Here is a 17,810-nt window from a genome sequence, read left to right on the forward strand (position 1 = left end):
CCATGGGGAGAGACTCTTGTTCCAAATAAATCTTGCATAAATCCTTCCTTATCTTTGTTTTTGAAAGGAAAACGATTACACAAAGGAAGAAGAAAAATTGCAAATTATTGAAGGAGATCTAAACATGAAGGAAGAATCTTGCACGCATCTGGAAAGTATCTAAATAGAAGACTAGTTTCAAGAATTTAAAGGAAGCATTTTGGAAATGAATCATGTCGATACAAGAGAATATTATCATCTTTAAATCGTATCTTTAACATTATTTGAAAATGTAAAATGTGTTCTTAAGGTCGTTATTTTCTTTATGGGCTATGTCTCTCCTTGCCAACGGTTAAAGTTCAATTGGTACTGGGCTGTTGGTCATTTTAAAAGGGGAGGCACTGATGTAGTGGTGCTTAAGTCAGCCCAACGGGCAGGAAGTGGAAGCAGTCTTTATGCTCCATATGCTGCAATGGTTTAGTCAGCTTAATATTGGTGCTAAAGAGTCCGGACACGGTTCAGATCGGCCTGTAGCCTTGAAGACTTGGGCTACTGTCCAGTCAACAAAACTATCCTCGGTTTCTCTAGACTTGATAGGATCCGCACTGGTCAGTACGTGTTGTTGGAATCTATATGGCTTGAAAAGTGCCTTGGTAAAAAATGGGTCCCTGGCAAAACATGCACGCTGGGAATTCTCTCTGGTTTTGGCTTCCGCTTAAGCAAACATTTGAGCTTGTTCAACTCTCTTTTACCACTTTGGTTCTGTGTGTAATGGCCTGATGGGTTAAATCCCCTTTGGTAATAGTAATAATCTATACATCAGTAGCTCCTATTTAATCTGATTGGTTCTTGCTAGCCGATTTCTGTAATAATTTTCTGCTTCACGCCTATGGAAACCGTACCAATTTACCAAGGAATTTCTGATTCATGGACTTGGTTTGTGTCAAGCATATTCTTTTAGGGACAGTGACTTTCTACGTCAAGTTTCCCACCACAACTAATCTTGAACCTCTCTCCTTTAGATGACTTTCGCTTTTGCAATTGTACCATGCATTTCTTTTTATGAATGTTGCTGAAAGTATTCAAGGTTGAAAAGAAAAGAAATGACTTTTATGATAGATTCAGACAACTCAAAATGTCAAAAGTAGAAAAGAGAAGTGAAAAGAACATCAAAAGAGCAGTTGTCTGAGTCAAAAACAAGAACATAGCTTTAATGAAACTAAACTTGCTATACTATGTTCATTTCTTTGTTTTTCATAAACAAGGGTTCCATTACTCTCCAAGGGTTGAATGCTAAGAGAATTGGCTTAAATCTGACTGATCTTGGGAGTACAGAAAAGAAAAGGGTCATAAACTATCATTTAGGACTCAAACCTGCAATGTACAAAAAATATTTGATAGACAAATATACACAAGATTTCTGTTGTTAAACAATATCTTCAATCTTCTCCACATTCACGGAGGAGGGAATGAAAAGTTCAGTCATATAAAAGCTGACATCTAATGAATTTGAAGTTGAAATCTCAACAAATCTAGATCTCTTTCATACTAAAAAAAAATGGTAATGAAGGAAAATAATTGACAATCTTAGGAAAACAACTCTCCCTCACCGCTGGCAAATCTCTTACAACTAAAATAAAATCTTTTATTACTTATGTCACGGAAATCTTAAATCTCACATCGAACATAATAGGAAGGTTACTGAGGTATAAAAGGGTTCACACCATCTCTTCTTTGTGAGATAACTTTTGTAGAACAAAATCGTGAGGTTAGGGGATTAGAGCAAACAATACCTCATAGGTGTGAACCGTGACAAAAAAGCTGATTTGAGAAGCCGGATGAGTGGATGCGTGAGTCTTGAAATCGCGCGGGTTCGGAGTTTAAATCTCGACCCGTGACACTTGCATGCCAACCCAAAAATGAATACCAACTGCCAAGTGCCAATGTCACACGGGTCGAGATTTAAGCTTTGAATTTGCGCGGTTTCGGGACCCAAGCATTCACTCTTCTGACATCTCAGATCAGTTTAACCGACACAGTTCACATCTTTGTGAGGTATTGTCCGCTCTGACCCCTTTGACTTCACGATTTTATCTTACAAAAAATATCTCACAAAGAAGAAGTGATGTGAATCATTTTATATCCCGATAACCTTTTTATTATATTCGATATGAGATTCAAAATTCTTCCTTAAATCCGTGATACCAACACACATATAATTCACACATATTAAACGAACGTTTCTTTTTGGCCATGTTACATGCTTGGCAGAACATTGGGTCAAGCAAAAGTTTTGATGGAGTGCAAGTTAAAGGAAAGAGGACATCCTTCTCACCCCCCACCTAAACTAAAGGGCTTTGGGCAGAGGTTGTTGGATTGCCAACCCAACTCCTTTAATTTTAATTGGTACTATTATTGTTTATGGGAGCCCCACCTTTTGTCACCATTGCATTCCTCAACTCAAGTCCTATCTATTGTCAAATGCCCCACAACATGCAATCACAAAAACACAAAACTAACCCTTCATTTCCACCTTTAGGCTGTGGCCAGTACTCGCCACCCAGTCCCACAAACCCAAAAAGGAGACCTCAACTAATATCTCCTCTCTCTCCCTACCCTTTCTTTAAATTCATTGAATTTTATCCTCTTGAGTAAATGGGAATTTGGTAGAAATTCCCATGAAATTTGCTTGTGGACATGTCAGGTCTACCGACATAAAGCTGGCCCATAAATTCGGCTACGAATTATTGGAAACCTTCCATTTCATCTGCTGCATTTGATTCCGCTTTTTTTTTTACTTGAATTCCAGATGAAGAGATAGGAAAGGCAACTTCAACGTTTTTCTAGCGATTTGTAGGGTTCTCTTGCCATCCTCATTTGAGTTGCAGCAAAATTTCCACCTCTAAAACATGTAGTCACAATTTGGTGAGACAGAATTGGAGCAGATATGTTTTGATCAGCTGCCTCTAAAGAGTCTCTGAAGGCATAAAAACATGTCCTAGGTACGATGTTTTACACCTCGAGAGACTGGTTTTTTGTTGTCTTACTGATCTTCAGAATCTTTTCAAATTGCTTTACAATACCATCCCAAAGATGGTTATATGATCATATAATCATTGTTGTTTAGATGAACTGCAATGGAATTATCAAATATTTCCAAGTCTAGGTGCCATCATTTATTTATCCCTCCTCAAACAACCCCGACACTCGACCTTTTTTTTCTTACCAGGATATGTTTGAAGGACTAGTCTCCTTTTCATCAAACAGGAGACTGCCAGAAACGATGGCATATGTCTCCCCTTCAGTTAGGATATTGACAAACGCTCTAGATTGATGAGCTGATGATGATAGTGAAAGCAGGGTTTGTGTTCACTTTTCAGAAGTTGGAACAAAACAAGAAAAGGGGGGCCATTTTCACACTAATGGAACGCAGAAATGGTTGGTTTTTGACAACTACTTTTAACTATAAGGACCATCACGTGGCTCTTGGATTTACTAGCCATCCAATTTCATACCAGATAGGAACTTTTATAACTTGGGAAACTTCAAAAATTGTTCAACATCAGCTTGCTTCACGAATATTGAAATCCTAATAAATATGGATTGTACATATTTCAACAACATAGGAGACAAAAATCTCTTATAATTACAGTATTAGCTTATATATAAAAACTTCAAGCTTGAGTTAGGCAGCTCTTTCCACCTACTATAAAAGGGTTGCAAGAGACGCTAATATTAAAGGAGAAAAACAGTATCTTAACCCGTCAAATTGTTCAGTAGTCCAAAGACCCCGCAGAAGCAATACCAGAGCTCAAATTTCTCGAGTCCTGCCGGCTCACATAGTCATCACAGCTGCCATTAGAGAGCCTCTGAACTGGGACAGAGTTTAGAAGCTCCAGGCCTCGTTTGCCCATTTGCTGCACTTCTTGAGGTGAAAGTATCTTGATACACCAGACACTGTTCACAAACTCCCTGGGGGAAGGGGGAAAAAAAGGGAATTAAGTCCGGAATTAGAAAATGAAGAAGTTAGCATGTTGAACCTCAAAATAGATTTAAATGCATGCACCCAAAAGGGTTGAAATTTACCACACTAAGTTTACATATATGTGCATGTCAAAAGAATTTTTATGATAGAATGCAACAATTTCATATGCTAAATGGTCCAAAGAACTCGAAATACATCCTAAAGTTGAGACAAAATTATATCCATACAATAATAGTAAGCAGAATGGAAACTTACGGCCAGGGGTCATCACCGAGGAGAAGAACATCATTCTCCCGGTCAACAAATACAAGCTGCCAGCCTGATCTCAAAGGGTCCTCCAACTGGCCTTCAAGGCCAAACAAGCGTGCAAGTTCACTGCGCAGCTCATTATAGCTGCTGAATTTTGAGATATCAAGTGACCTCCCAAAGGACCCTGATTTATAAACCTGTTCCATAGCAAAAATATTCACATCAATTACCAAGAATCAATATAATTTTATCTGAAAAACAAGGACAACAAAACTGCCAACATATCAAACTTGCAACATGTAAAGGAGAACCAAAGTTCACAAACCAAATTGAACTCATAAAACCAACCAATTCATTAATCTACAAATATATATTACAAACAAAAGGCAACTGACCTTAACAAAGGTTCTAGTTTGTGGGTTTCCTTGGCCCACGTTTAATGGAGACTGCAAGAATCCTGATTCATCAATGTAACTGGAAGGTGTCATTGCGGGATTAACTGAAAAATCAGTGCCAGTAGTACTCATATAATTAGGAGAGAAGAGCATAGTAGTGGAGTCACTATCGCTGCCAACTCCCCTAAGGCTTGACATCCCATTTTGCATTAGAAGAGATGAAGGCTCTATATTAACACCAAATAAGAGATGGCTCTGTGGATCGATACCCCCTTCTTGGTCTATCGAGCACTCCCTGCCAGGAAAGGGTGGCAATGAAATGGAATTTTGAGACATGTTTGTCTGAGGTGGCCCCAACTGTTCCACCTGGGTTAGAACGCACTGTGGAGATCCAGATGAGAGAACTTCAACAGGAGCCCGCTTAGAGGGCCATGCAGCAGAAGTTATTACAGGGTTGGATCCAGGCAAGTTGGGCAGATTGGACGATTCATCTTGGGAAAAAGAACCCAAAAAACTATGCAAAGGAGATACAATAGGGCTGGCCACAGGGTTCCCATTTGAATCAGAAAAGCTCTGTTGATGGCATAGTGAAGATATGGCTTGCAAAGATGATGACTGGGATTGAGAGGCTGAAGCATACAGTGACACGGCAGACACTACACTAGAAATCTGCTGATGATCAACAAGTTGCCGGTGTTGCTGTGACAGTGGTTGCTGTGGCTGCTGTTGATTATTAAATGAATTCTGCTGCTGCAGTTGTTGCTGAAGAAGATGTGGCTGTGTTTGAGCCTGAGCCTGAGGCTGAGACTGAGAGTGATGCTGGTTGTCTTCAACACCCTGAAGAAAGGCCTGAGGCTGAGACTGCTGCAACATCTGGGGCTGCATTAAAGCAGCAGGCCTGCAGGGTAGATTTTGGGGTTGCTGGAATTGCAGAAGCGATGCAGTTGCTGGTTTGGAAGGATCCACAGCTCTCATCTCTTGCAGTGCAGCAGCAGCCATAGCTTGGTACATGTCAGTCTGCAAACCCATCATGGAAGCATCCAGCCTCGGCTGCATCCATGGTGTAACTCCAATCCCCTGAAAATTCAGAGACCGCATTCCTCGATCTGCATCTCCACGTAGCCACATAAATGGAGAATTCATGCCTAGATCATCATCCTTGATGCCTAAGAGCAAGAGCAAGTCAAATTAAAAAGAATAAAAATGTTAAAGAATTACTTACAAATAAAAAGAAATAACCTTTTTTATGTTCAAATTAGACAGAGAGGAGATAAGAGAAGTAAAGCAGGTAGTTGAAGCTTCACAGCCACAGATATAGCAGCAGACTAGCATACCATGGAAAGAAGGTAATCCCGGTGGCCATGGTCTCTTAAGCCTTAAAGGAAATGGAGATGGATACATGGGGAATGTTGTCAATGGTTCAATCTCCCACAAGGAAACTCTTGGCTGCCTTTCTCCAGCTGTTGATTCATCCCAGCCAACCTGCATGAACAAGTTAAATTTCACAAAGTCTCATCACCATAGATAGAAAATCTAAAACAACAAATCTGCAAGGTTCTCAATAAACAAATGATAAAGGCAATCATTCTCAACACACCTTGACTGATCGCCAATGTGAATTTGGCCACCGAACAGGATCTAAGTCACTTATGCCAGTTATAGTGCCCATGTATCTGGGAAATGCACAACCATCAGATTCAAAGTCCATAATGTTCACAAGTAAACATACAAGATGGGACACAGAACAAAGAAAGAGAAAAGTGATCTGTTAGATGATCAAAAAAGGCATTAGGAAAGTGCATAAATGAAACAACAGATCTAACTTCAACAGAGTACTAGCTGCAATTTAATCCTTTTGTAAGGAAAGCCCGTCAGACATCAAGCCACTGTTAAAAGAATGATAATCTAATTCGTTTGCAAGGAAAGCTACTTTATACAGCAAGAATCAACCATTAAAAGTTAAAGGGTTTGAAACTTACCGACGAACACTTGATTCCTCAGTTTCAAACAGCATTCTAAAGCGCATACCAACAGACACTCGAGTATGATAGACAGCTTTGATATATTTTGCCAGCGGTATAACAAATTCTGATGGACTAGCCCTGAATTGAAGGAGAATAAGTTTAGATGGGCTGAGAAATCACTAAGCAGAACACTTTAATGATTACCGAGATGCACAGCAATGGCACCATACCTTGGGTTATAAAATATAGTGAAACGGCTATTTGTTGCAGCTGCATGAGCAGCAGCAGCAAGAAGCCCTAAGTGCATGCTATCGCTTGATAAAACTGATGAAGGCATTACAGTTTGAGGTCGATTAGCTCGTCGGATACCAAGAAGCAATTGATTTTTTTCATTCCTGTCAAAATAACCCAAATGTTGGTTTAAGCATCAAATACCAACAATCTACAACAAAAGCAATTTAAAGAGCCACAAAAAGTTGTAGTAAAGGCAAAAAGCAAGAGAGAGATAGAGAGAGCATTCTCCATATCTGCACCCTTCACATAACATGTGAGGAGAAGAAATGGTTCCCCAAAACTCAGCTAATGGACATGTACCAAAACGAATATTATATCATGCTTTTTCATAGAAATTCATCAGTGTTTCTTTGGCTAAGCATCTGAGAAAAGAAGGAAAAAAAAAGTACCATAGCTGTAATTCTCAAGAAAAAAATGTTTTTGCAAGCAAGAATGCAAACTTCAGCTAAAGAACAGCTTGAATTATCCATTTTGGACATGAGAATGCTAGACAAATCTAAATCCACTCTGTTCTGATGCAAGTGGAAGCACGCTAAAATGGAAGACAAGCCAGATACCTACCAGATAAAAAGCACTGAATCACCCGCAACTAGTCTTTTAGCACTTACAAATACACTCCATCCTGTTGTCAAGAGGTGCCTTTTGGGCTGGCCTGCATGGTACATGTCAATGATTGTAAGCTAAGTACAATTTACTCTTAGGGCAATTTGATGGTGGGAATTTAACCTCCATATGGCATACATGACAGATAATCAACAGTAGCGACAATTATAATTAAGGAGTGCCAATTGTCTAAGTGAAGGTTTCTGATGACGTCTTCAGCACAAATGATAAGTTAAAATGCATTTCTCTACAACTTTACAAAGGCATATGAAGCTAAGAATTGCATTCCTTGCGAAAAAGATCCATATTTGAAGAGCAAAAGGGGATTCTTATAAACAAACCCCGAAATATATGCCTAAATTTCCATTCATTATCATGCAAGTCCCTTGCAATCAACTCTTGAGCTGGAGGCTGCAGGGAGAAATCCTGCAGGCAATCAATAGCATAAAATTAGAAATAAAACACTGTGAAAAGACATCAACACTTATAGTGGCAACAGTTTACCAGTGGAGGAAACACTTTTTCAGCTGCTCGGCGAGGAACAGAGAACCCTCCATGAGTGCTTGTGTCACTGGCTGTTAATGTTTTACAGAAATAGTTTGTGGGCTGTTTGCTGGGAGTGCCCAATTCTGCGGGTAGGTAAGCCTCCTTTTGTTCTTGCTGTAGAAAAAGTAATCTTCAATGCTTGAAGCAATAAAAAAGACTGACAAAATCACAATGAGAACCCAGAAAAGATAGCATACCAGACTCAGAGGCTGCAAGGTCATTTGTGCATATACTTCATCTGTCTCAACATCTGCCTGAAGTTGACAAATTTTTAGGCTTCAGAGACAAGTCTATAGGAAGATAAAGCATCAGAAAACCAAACTAAACAAGCCATACATGCATGGTGACATTATGAAGCTGACAAATAAGTTGTGGAGGTAAGCTTGGATAGTTAGGTATGTGGGCATCCACTTCCTTGTTGGTTGATGCAGCTACCTACAAAGAAAACCACCAATATATGCGTCAAAAAGCTTGTTTGGTTACTGATATGATGTCTAATTAAATAGAATGAACCACCATACTTGTAAGGAACCAGATTAATGATTTCAACCAATATATTTGATATGCTGATGACTCTAAGATACAGTCAGGCACAGAGCAAAACACAATACAGAGAAAGGGGAGATCACTATCAACACCTTAAGTTGTCTCAAAAGAGTTTTACATAAAACGTATGTGTTTGAAACATGCTCTGCACACGTATAACAAAAGTACAGGACTAATAATCAGCAATTATTAGTCAAATATGTACTTATATACCAATCCTTGGCAAAAAGAAAATAGTTTTCAAAGTTTAAATATAAAGAACCAACATAATTAACAGGATATATATCATACAGCATAAACACCAGAGTAGACTAAAACTCTGGAAGAAAGCCATTCCAGCTCCACCAAAGAGTGAAAGCACCCTTCACAAAAGCAAGGATTATCACTCAATACAGACATTACATTAGTTCAACCAGGTTTAATTTGACACAATTCCCTATGATCCATGGCCCGACAAGCATTTTAAAATGAAATAACCAATGGTTCCCACCACATAGGACAAACTTTTTTTTTTCATAGCAACCATGAACAACAGCCATCCATGGTCTACCCTCACAAGGTGGGTTGTAAAGGTTGGGGATCAACCATCTCGGTTTCCCAGGTATTTGCAGCAACCAATCCATGAATATTGCAAGTTTTTAATGTTGGCATAAGAGTCTGATAGGAAAGCAATATGGGAAAATTATACAAAATTCCAGACCAGCAAAAAATTCTGGTTTAACTTTCCAGAAATATAAACCTCCCTCCATATTACAACAATAAAACTTGATTTGAAATTGTTATTAAAAAAAGGCCAACAGGGTAAAAAAGGATAAGGTATGGTATAAAACTCAAGTCCAGTAAGATCTACTGGAGCATCAACTCTGGTAACAAAAAAAGCTGAAGAGTAGGAGTCAGGAAGGTTTGATCGCGCAAATGGCCATACCCTAAAATTGTATTTGGTGCTAAAAAGAGACATTTGAAGATCACCCTTACGTTATTTACACTTTTAAATTAATAGGAAAAGGGCAGTAATGATGATATGATGCAAAATAACTTTTTGACTTTTTCCTTGGCCAAGATAGTGAAACAATATTCATAATTTATTCTTCATGAAGCAAACGCAAGTTGATACACACATAACATCTGCAGTAAACAAAATCTGCTTAAAATTCATTATTAAGAACAAGCTAAACCCAAATCCAAGCATACTAACCTGTTCACTATGACCCTGTGGGAAATAAACAACCCTACTTCCGACCGGAGGTAGACAAACAAGAGGACCCGCACATGCATGCCAAAGTTCAGAGTTCAGAACTCTCTTCTCTCCTGCAAAGTCTATTTTGCATTAAAGTAAAACTACTTCAACAAAAGTAAAAGAGAGAAAAAAAGAAATGAAGAAACTGAACTTAAATTGATTACAAACCCCAAATTAGTGAATTAAAAATGTCATCTAGAGATCAAAGGATGCCAAAACATAAAAATTCCAAACTTCAACAAATATGGGTATGCAACTATGCATTAAACTCCAAAATAACGCTTGATCATAACACACACACACACACCCACACACACACACAACACAAAACCCACATACGACGTGAAAAAGACACAAATTCAGTAAGACATTTACCATATTGAACCTCAGCTTGTCATAGAGAAAACGGTGGATGAAATCAAAGTTGAAAAAAATTTGAAAACTTCTTCACCCCGGGCAAAATTAAAAAAAAAAAAGAAATGAATTAATAAAGATTCAATCAAACAAACAAAAGGAATTGGGCTATCCTACTGTGGCTTCGCATTTGAGACTTGGGAAATCCAAATAAACTGGAGTTAGTGATCTGGGGTTTAACATTTTAAGGTTTCAGCTTTTCCTACATTTTCTCAAGCCACAAACAAAGCCAATAGACATCCAAAATTCTACAACCACGTTTTATCCCCCTTCAACTCTCCCAAGAAACTCAATCTAATCCTTAGAAAAATGAGGAGGCAAAAAGGAGAGAAACAGCAACAAAGAAGCATACCTTCCTGAGTTTGGGGATTGAAACCAGCTGAAGAAAGCTTCATTTTTTTTTTCTGAATAAATTTAACAATACCTTTAAGTCCCAAGTTTAGACCCTCAAGAAAAAGATTCCCCACCCCAAAAACCCTTCCTTTAACCACACCAATTAAGCACCTAAATCCTCCAAACAAGGACACGCACAATCAAATACCCTTCTTTTTACTCCTTTCTCTCCACAAGAAACACCATGCCTTAACAAGAACCAGCTCCAATTGAGAAAAAAAAAAAGCTGACAATTCACCCGTCAAAGAAGAGATTTTAAAAACAACACAAAAACAAAAAGCCCCAACCCCAAGAGTTCTTGCCTTTTTTTGTTTCAACCGAAACCGGTTTTACTACAAAAGACAATTGCTTTCAGCCTCATCCGCCTCCTATCTTCTTCTTCTCCACCCAAAAACCCCCAAGTGTTCTTCTCTTGAACCACAACCTTAATGCTAAAACAACAACATAATCTTTTTTGTGTTATGTTCCAACACTTTAGCCCCACATTTCACCTCCCAAAAACAAATACTATTGATCCTTAAAGTGTGAACAAAAACACCAGCTTTTTCTTTTGAGTTCCTTGAAGCTAGTAACCACTAACTCCAGCAAGCAAAAAATACCCAACAGATCTCAGCTTGAAAGATAACGATTTTTCAAACCTCTCATCAATAAGTTTCTTTTTTAACAAAGAAAACCCAGATCTTTGTTCTCACTCACAAACCCAAAAAAAAAATGATTCAAAGTGTACAAGCTATAAGAACCATATAGTACTATTATTATTACTCATGCAGATGGGTTTTCTTCTCTCAAAGCTTTCTCTCTCTACTTTGTGCAGTCCAACTGTGTTCAAAAGAGGTGTTGGGTATTTATAGATATTTTGCAGAAGAATATATGTTTTATTATATCTATGGTTGAGGATTTTAAAGATTTAGAAATCTCTACTGGTTTTTAAGGTACTGGATTCTAAGGGCTGGGGCTCTTTTTGTTTCCAGTAATGGAAATCATGGTGGTCTGATGCTGAGTGCCGACTAGTGGGAGAGAGAAGGAGAGAGTTCTCTGCTGCTTACTACTTTGTACCATTCACTGCTCTTTACCTTTGCGGTTTGCTTTTCTTTCTCTCTTTCTACTGTTGTTTTGCTCCTCCAACCAATGAACACGCAACCGTCGTTTTTTTTATGGGCTGTCTTTTTTTATACATCAGTGAAAAAAAAAATATGAGCAAAGAAAAAGTGTCCGGAGAGAGAGAAATTGTCAGATTATTTTTCATACAGGGAAGGGTTTTTTGGAGGTGATTAAATTGCCCTTGAATACTTGAACAATTACTAAGGAACCATTTTCTATTCACCATTTTTTTTTTCTCTCAACTAGTAGTAATTTTTCTGATACATCATAAGAATTTTACTTTTGCAGCATTACGAATTATATAATAACATTTCAAAAAAAATTTATTTTAAATATATTTTAAATTTATGTTTGATGTTTGTCAGTAAATGTTATATAGTATTTACACTTTAAAACTACATCAAATATAAATATATTTATTTTTAAAATTTTAAAATTAATTTTTTATAAAATATTATTATTATTTAATTTACTGATATTGTATAACATCATTTCTGTGAAATGATTGAGAGAATCATTGATCATGAGCTAGTGAGCTTTCTAAATGCAGAAGGCCTACATAGAAGCCCAACTGCAAAGTCCAACGTAGTGGAAGTGGCATGAATAGTTTATCTTTATAGCATCATAAGCCAAAATTTTTTTTAAGAAAAATGAGGTGATGGTGATTGATGAATGAGTAGTATTAAACCATGGATAAGATAAAGAGGAACATTTATTTTAGGTTCAATTATTCACATGAAATTAGTGTTTGTATTCTTATAATGGATAGGGATGGCTCCTTTGCAAGAATTAGAAAAGTAGTACCATGTTAGGCACTTCTTTTATGAACATTTGACAATAGCATGTTCTTTTTCTCAATTTCGATTCATCGATGCTCCGAAATATTAAATTGATAAAAATATTTTTAAAAAATAACATTTAACATAATAAATTTAAAGTTTAAATCTTAATAATTATAATTTTTTTTATTATTGGAGACGGTTTCTTTTAAATATATATATATATAGAGAAATGTGATAAGATGGATATTTACAAATTTTTTTCTATGATTGGATCCAATCAAACCATGAAAATGTACTATTTGTGGTGGCATTATTAGGGAAATTATTATGAGTTTAGGGTCCATCTCATTTAAACTCAAGGAGGGATTACATCCTTTCATAGGGTCCATCCAGTCAAGAAAAACAATTTGTTTCTGATTTTTTCCTTTCATGCATGGTTAGTTAGAAAGATTGTTGTCAGCTTTGTGGTATTTTTGAGGAACCTTCCATTTCTTCAATTAAGATAATCCAGTTTGAGCTGACATTTCTTTTTCTAGGAATCTTGATCCATATCTAAGCATCCCATAATAGACCATATCAAAATATTCAAACTTTGTGAAATTTCTCATTCATTTCCTGAATTTTTTCTGCTACTTTTATAATGTTTAGCATGTATTTATCTCCTTGTAGGGTTTGTGAAATTACTCATCTCCTAAATGTTAAAGATTTTGGCAAAAAAAGAAAAAGAAAATATATTAAAATAATTATATGATTTTCCAAGTTGCAAAGATTGATGCTTCTTATCTTGAAACACTGGCAGTGCTTTATTGAAGATAATTTTCATAGGTTAAATGATGTTCAGGAAAATCCAACAACTTGCCAGTTGCCAGTTCAAAAGTGCATTTAAAATTAGAAAACTTTAAAGGTTCACAGGAATATATGCTTGAGAACTAGATTTGCTATGAATTCGGACTTTAGTTTAGTTTATTTATATAATTATTTTTAAAATCATATGACATTTAAAAAATTTTTATTCAAATAATTACATATACAATTTATTTTTTTATCTTTAAATTATAATTTCTTGTGTAATACTACATACAAAAAATGCTAAATGTATAATTGAAGCCAACTAGTACAATTTAAGACTTAATTAAAAGCATAATTACTCATGATTATATAAGATTGTATAGATATATAATGTTCTATTAATTGCATAAAGTTTCCTAATTCCTACCAAAAAAAAATTACATAAACTTATGACTAAACCTCAATAATTTCATGAGGTGGGTATCAATAATTCAGTATTAGATCAGAGAAAATAAATTTTTTTTCAAGACAAATCATGGAACCTAGATCTTTTCAATCCATTATGTATTATTAAGGGTCCAGGTATCTTCCCATGGTATAAATTGTAAAACTTAAAATATACAAATTTAATTTTACAATTTAAAATCCAAACAAGTGGGGTTAATTTCATCTGGTGGGTATCAATAATGCATGGATATCCATAATAAAAATAATAACCGCTTCGTACGTGAATGTAAAAAGATTTTATATGTGTCCTATTTTAGTACCTTTTGCATAGAGATGATAATGAATTGGGACGAATTTTTTTTGTTCGTTTTGAATCTAACTTAATTTTATATTTTTAATATTTAAATTTAATTTGATTTATTATTATATAAAATCGTAATTAATATAATATAAAATTAATAAAATATTATTTTTAAATATATATAATTTAATAAATATATAAATATAAAATTAATTTAATAAAAAAAAATATTTTTTATATACTCAAGTCAGGTCAATGAAATTACCTAAAATCTAATCTCAATTAATAAAAAATTAATCTTATAAAATCAGATAAAATTAAAATTTAATGAGTACGGATTGAAATTCCATCCTTACCTTTGCAACTATATTTTCTAGCAATCCATTAAAAAAAATACACTAGGAAGATCTGAAATAAAAAAGAATCATCATCGTCGTCATAATAAATTATCACGCACAAAAACCAGTAAATATTTGCCTGACCCACATTGAGTTGGGTTGATCTCTCAATTAATGTTCATTTGGCAGGAACTTCCCAACTGGCTTAGAGGTTTGGCCACCATTATTTTTTTCCATTACAAGGATGAGGATATGCCTTTAAATCATTCATTATATATTTTTATCAAATTGCAAATAAAAAAAATCACATGGTTCCCACTTCCGGTTTACTACCAAAGCTCTATTGCCTCACGCAAATAAAGAAACATTACTGCGATTTTTTTTTCTTCATCTCTCAGCAAACTTCCCATTTCAGTAATTAAACATGGCTTGTCTTTCTCCCAACCTTGATTAGGGGAACTTAGCTGGTCCAATTATGAAACCCTACATTAATGTTACTTTCATTAAGGTGTAATGGTGCCATGATTTAAACGCAACCATGCACGTAGACATAAACCAAACTTTTGTATTACATTTCCTTTTAAGTATCACATGTACCAGCTAGCGACACGTGCGTCTAAAATTAATTTCTTAAATTTTGCAATTCTCCCCACTTCCGATAATGCAATAAGATGAGATGAGAGTAGACTATATTAACTTTACAACATTTAAAAATGGAGTTTGTTACTATAAGTAAAAGGGTCGGTATAGTTAATTGCTACCCTTCTAATGATCCTTTTTAGAATGTATATTAATCCTGATTTATAGTTGTAGTCTGGAGTAATCACCAAAATCTTGAGTATGAAAATATTTTTTGGTACAAACAAATCGTAATTTGAGAATAAAAAAAGATTTAAAAATATTGAGATTTAATTAAATTTTAGATTTATTAGATAGAAATAAGCAAAAGTCAGTTTAAATCAACTAAATTGATCGAAATTAAGTGATTTTGGTTGATTTGGTTCAGTGTATAAAGTTTTGGCTATAATTAATTTTTTAAATTGATTAAATTAATTAATTCGATCGATTTTTTATTTTTAAAATTAATAATCAAACTGATTGAATTAATCAATTTTTTAATAAGTAAAATTAAAAAAATTAAGATGAGTATTTTTTTTCTTTTAAAATATTGTTAAAATTATTAAATTCTTTAGTGATTTAGTTTAAATGATATTTAAGTTTAAGTTTTATTGAATTAAATTTATGATTAAATAATTATTCATAATATGAAAAAATAATAAAAATTTTTTTGTTTATTTAATCAAACCGATCAAATTGAATCGATTTTGATCGATTCGGTTATAATTATTTATTTAAAAATTTTTGATCAATTTAATTATTTGTTAAATAAAAATTGATTAAATTAATTATTGATTTTTTCAAATTGAATTGATCAAACTGATCAATTATTCACTTCTACTGTTAAATATTATTTTTTAAGAATAATTATATAAATTAATTAAATTAAATTTTATAACAATCTAAGAATGTAAAATTTTGAAACTAGACATCATTCATTAACATTACTAATATTTTAATTTCCCTAAACCTCTTGTCTAGTAAAATTATAGAGTTAACTTTTATTGTAAGAATATACACACATCTTTACTTTGGGGGAGGTGTAAAATCAACTCATGACTATTATGATTACTTAATCTAATATCCATATATAAATATATTAGATTAAAATTTGTCAAAAAAGAGGAATAATTAACTAAATCTAGTGCCAAACCTCCCTTTTAAGAAAAGAGATTCTTGATTCAAATTATTCCCCTTCCAAACTTTCACAAAAAAAAAAAAAAAAAAGTAAAGAAGAAAAAGGGGTCCAAAGGCAAAGGCTAGGGATTAAATTTTTGTATATACAGTGGGGTTGGGGAAGATTTAGCATATAACAAGCATTGGGGTTTTTTAGTTCCACTAGAAGCTTTAATTTGGCTTTTCAACCTAGAGGCTAGAAGATTTGTGATATTCCTCCATTAAAATGACTAGATTCTAGGATTTTTAAAGAATTGTTAAATAATTATTAGTGCATGTATTAGAATGAAATTGGACCTCTTGGAATTTCATAATTAAATCCCATTATGACCACCAAAATTTAATTATATATTTTGATTAAAATTTAATCATATGATATATCTTTTAACTCGATTAAAATGCTCTCACCATGGTTCAAAATGGAGCCTAAGTCATTTAAATATTAACTTATCAAGAACCCATGGTGGAAAAAACCCACAAATAAAGTTAGAGTAGAAACCATGTCCCTTTCAAGCCCTAATCATTTTCTTAATCATAGCAATATTTTTTTTTTACTATAATATTTTGCTTCTTGAATTCTATTGCTTTTTTAATCCTTTTCAATAATATATAAAATATTAAGAAAAGCCACTTGTCTTTTTTTTTTCCCCCAATTTTCTCTTTGTTGCATTTTTCTTCCTTTTTTTTCTTTATGGAAATTTTTGGTGAAAAAAGGAGTCCAAGAAAATGACACTTTTTTCTTTTCCCGGTCCCTACGCTTGTTAACGAGAATCATGATGAAGTCAAAAGGTAAATCATCTTGTGTTACGGTCAAAGATTAGAGGGCACTAATTCAGTGGCATTTCATCTTTTTTCTTAAAGTGTCTAACATTCCTAAGAGAATATTGGACCTACAAAATAAAAAACATATCTAATACAAATGTATACATTTTTTTTTTAAATACGTTATATCTAAACTCTAAATTTTAATCATTTACATCAATTTTTTATTAATAATATATATAATTATTTTTATAAAAATAATGCTATTATTTATGCTCTTTTAAACTAATACTTTTCATCCTCAAATTAATTTCAGGCCCGCATTTTTGTTTGAGGTATATAGATACAATGAATATGATAAGTTTAAGTCTATTTTTATGGTTAAAAATTAAAGATGTTGAAACGTGTTTCCATTCACAAACCACTGATATTTTTGGGGGTTTCAAGATTTTTCAAGATTGAGAATGGAATTTAGGATAAGGAAAAAAAAAAATCTACTGAAAATCACAAGAGGGACCAAATATAACTCCAATCATGGAAATCATGGAAGGCGACTTCGTTTGGTAGATTGGGAATCAAAAGAAAAAAGTTGTGGGAACCACATGATAAATTTATAAAAAATAACAAATAATCTGTAATTATCTTTTCGATTATTATATGCAAAGCTTTGTCCATACCTAGTTTTTGACATAAAAGACTATGAAAGATCGTGTCCCATTTTCAATGAGCTATCAATTTTATGCGATGCGTTAAAGGAGAAAAAAATAAATAAATCAATCTTTTTGAATGCAACGTTTGATGCTTGAAGTTTTTGAAAAGATTGTTCCAACTATTGGAACAAATGAACGATGGTTGAAGCATAAGCATCAACATTAATATTGTACATTCGAA

The 17,810-nt window shown here is 34.2% G+C and overlaps 1 protein-coding gene across 2 annotated transcripts; it reads right to left on the minus strand.

Moving 5' to 3' along the window:
* Positions 1-3,470: 3,470 nt before the first annotated feature.
* On the minus strand, positions 3,471-11,666 carry LOC111280334 (auxin response factor 6-like). Of its 2 annotated transcripts, none has more exons than XM_022867605.2 (14): positions 10,565-11,666; positions 9,757-9,869; positions 8,352-8,450; positions 8,213-8,269; positions 7,974-8,129; positions 7,811-7,895; positions 7,428-7,518; positions 6,803-6,967; positions 6,588-6,710; positions 6,206-6,281; positions 5,943-6,090; positions 4,609-5,774; positions 4,220-4,410; positions 3,471-3,951 (listed from the first exon to the last, which is right to left on the minus strand). In XM_022867605.2, exons 1-14 carry the CDS (start codon positions 10,605-10,607, stop codon positions 3,753-3,755), a joined length of 2,712 nt encoding a protein of 903 aa, XP_022723340.1. In that variant the 5' UTR covers positions 10,608-11,666; the 3' UTR covers positions 3,471-3,752. The 2 variants fall into 2 exon arrangements, with proteins under 2 accessions (XP_022723340.1, XP_022723339.1); XM_022867604.2 differs by having other exon boundaries at positions 9,757-9,878.
* Positions 11,667-17,810: the final 6,144 nt, after the last annotated feature.

This window comes from Durio zibethinus, chromosome 28 (assembly GCF_047325235.1).
Source record: "Durio zibethinus cultivar Kanyao isolate XHJ-2024 chromosome 28, ASM4732523v1, whole genome shotgun sequence".
NCBI lineage: Eukaryota > Viridiplantae > Streptophyta > Magnoliopsida > Malvales > Malvaceae > Durio > Durio zibethinus.

Coding starts and splice junctions, on each gene's coding strand:
- LOC111280334 (XM_022867604.2), bottom strand. CDS start 10,607: ATGAAGCTTTCTTCAGCTGGTTTCAATCCCCAAACTCAGGAAG. Junction 6,091..6,205: donor CACATTGGCGATCAGTCAAG/GTGTGTTGAGAA, acceptor TTGTTCATGCAG/GTTGGCTGGGATGAATCAAC. Junction 5,775..5,942: donor GGGATTACCTTCTTTCCATG/GTATGCTAGTCT, acceptor TCTTGCTCTTAG/GCATCAAGGATGATGATCTA.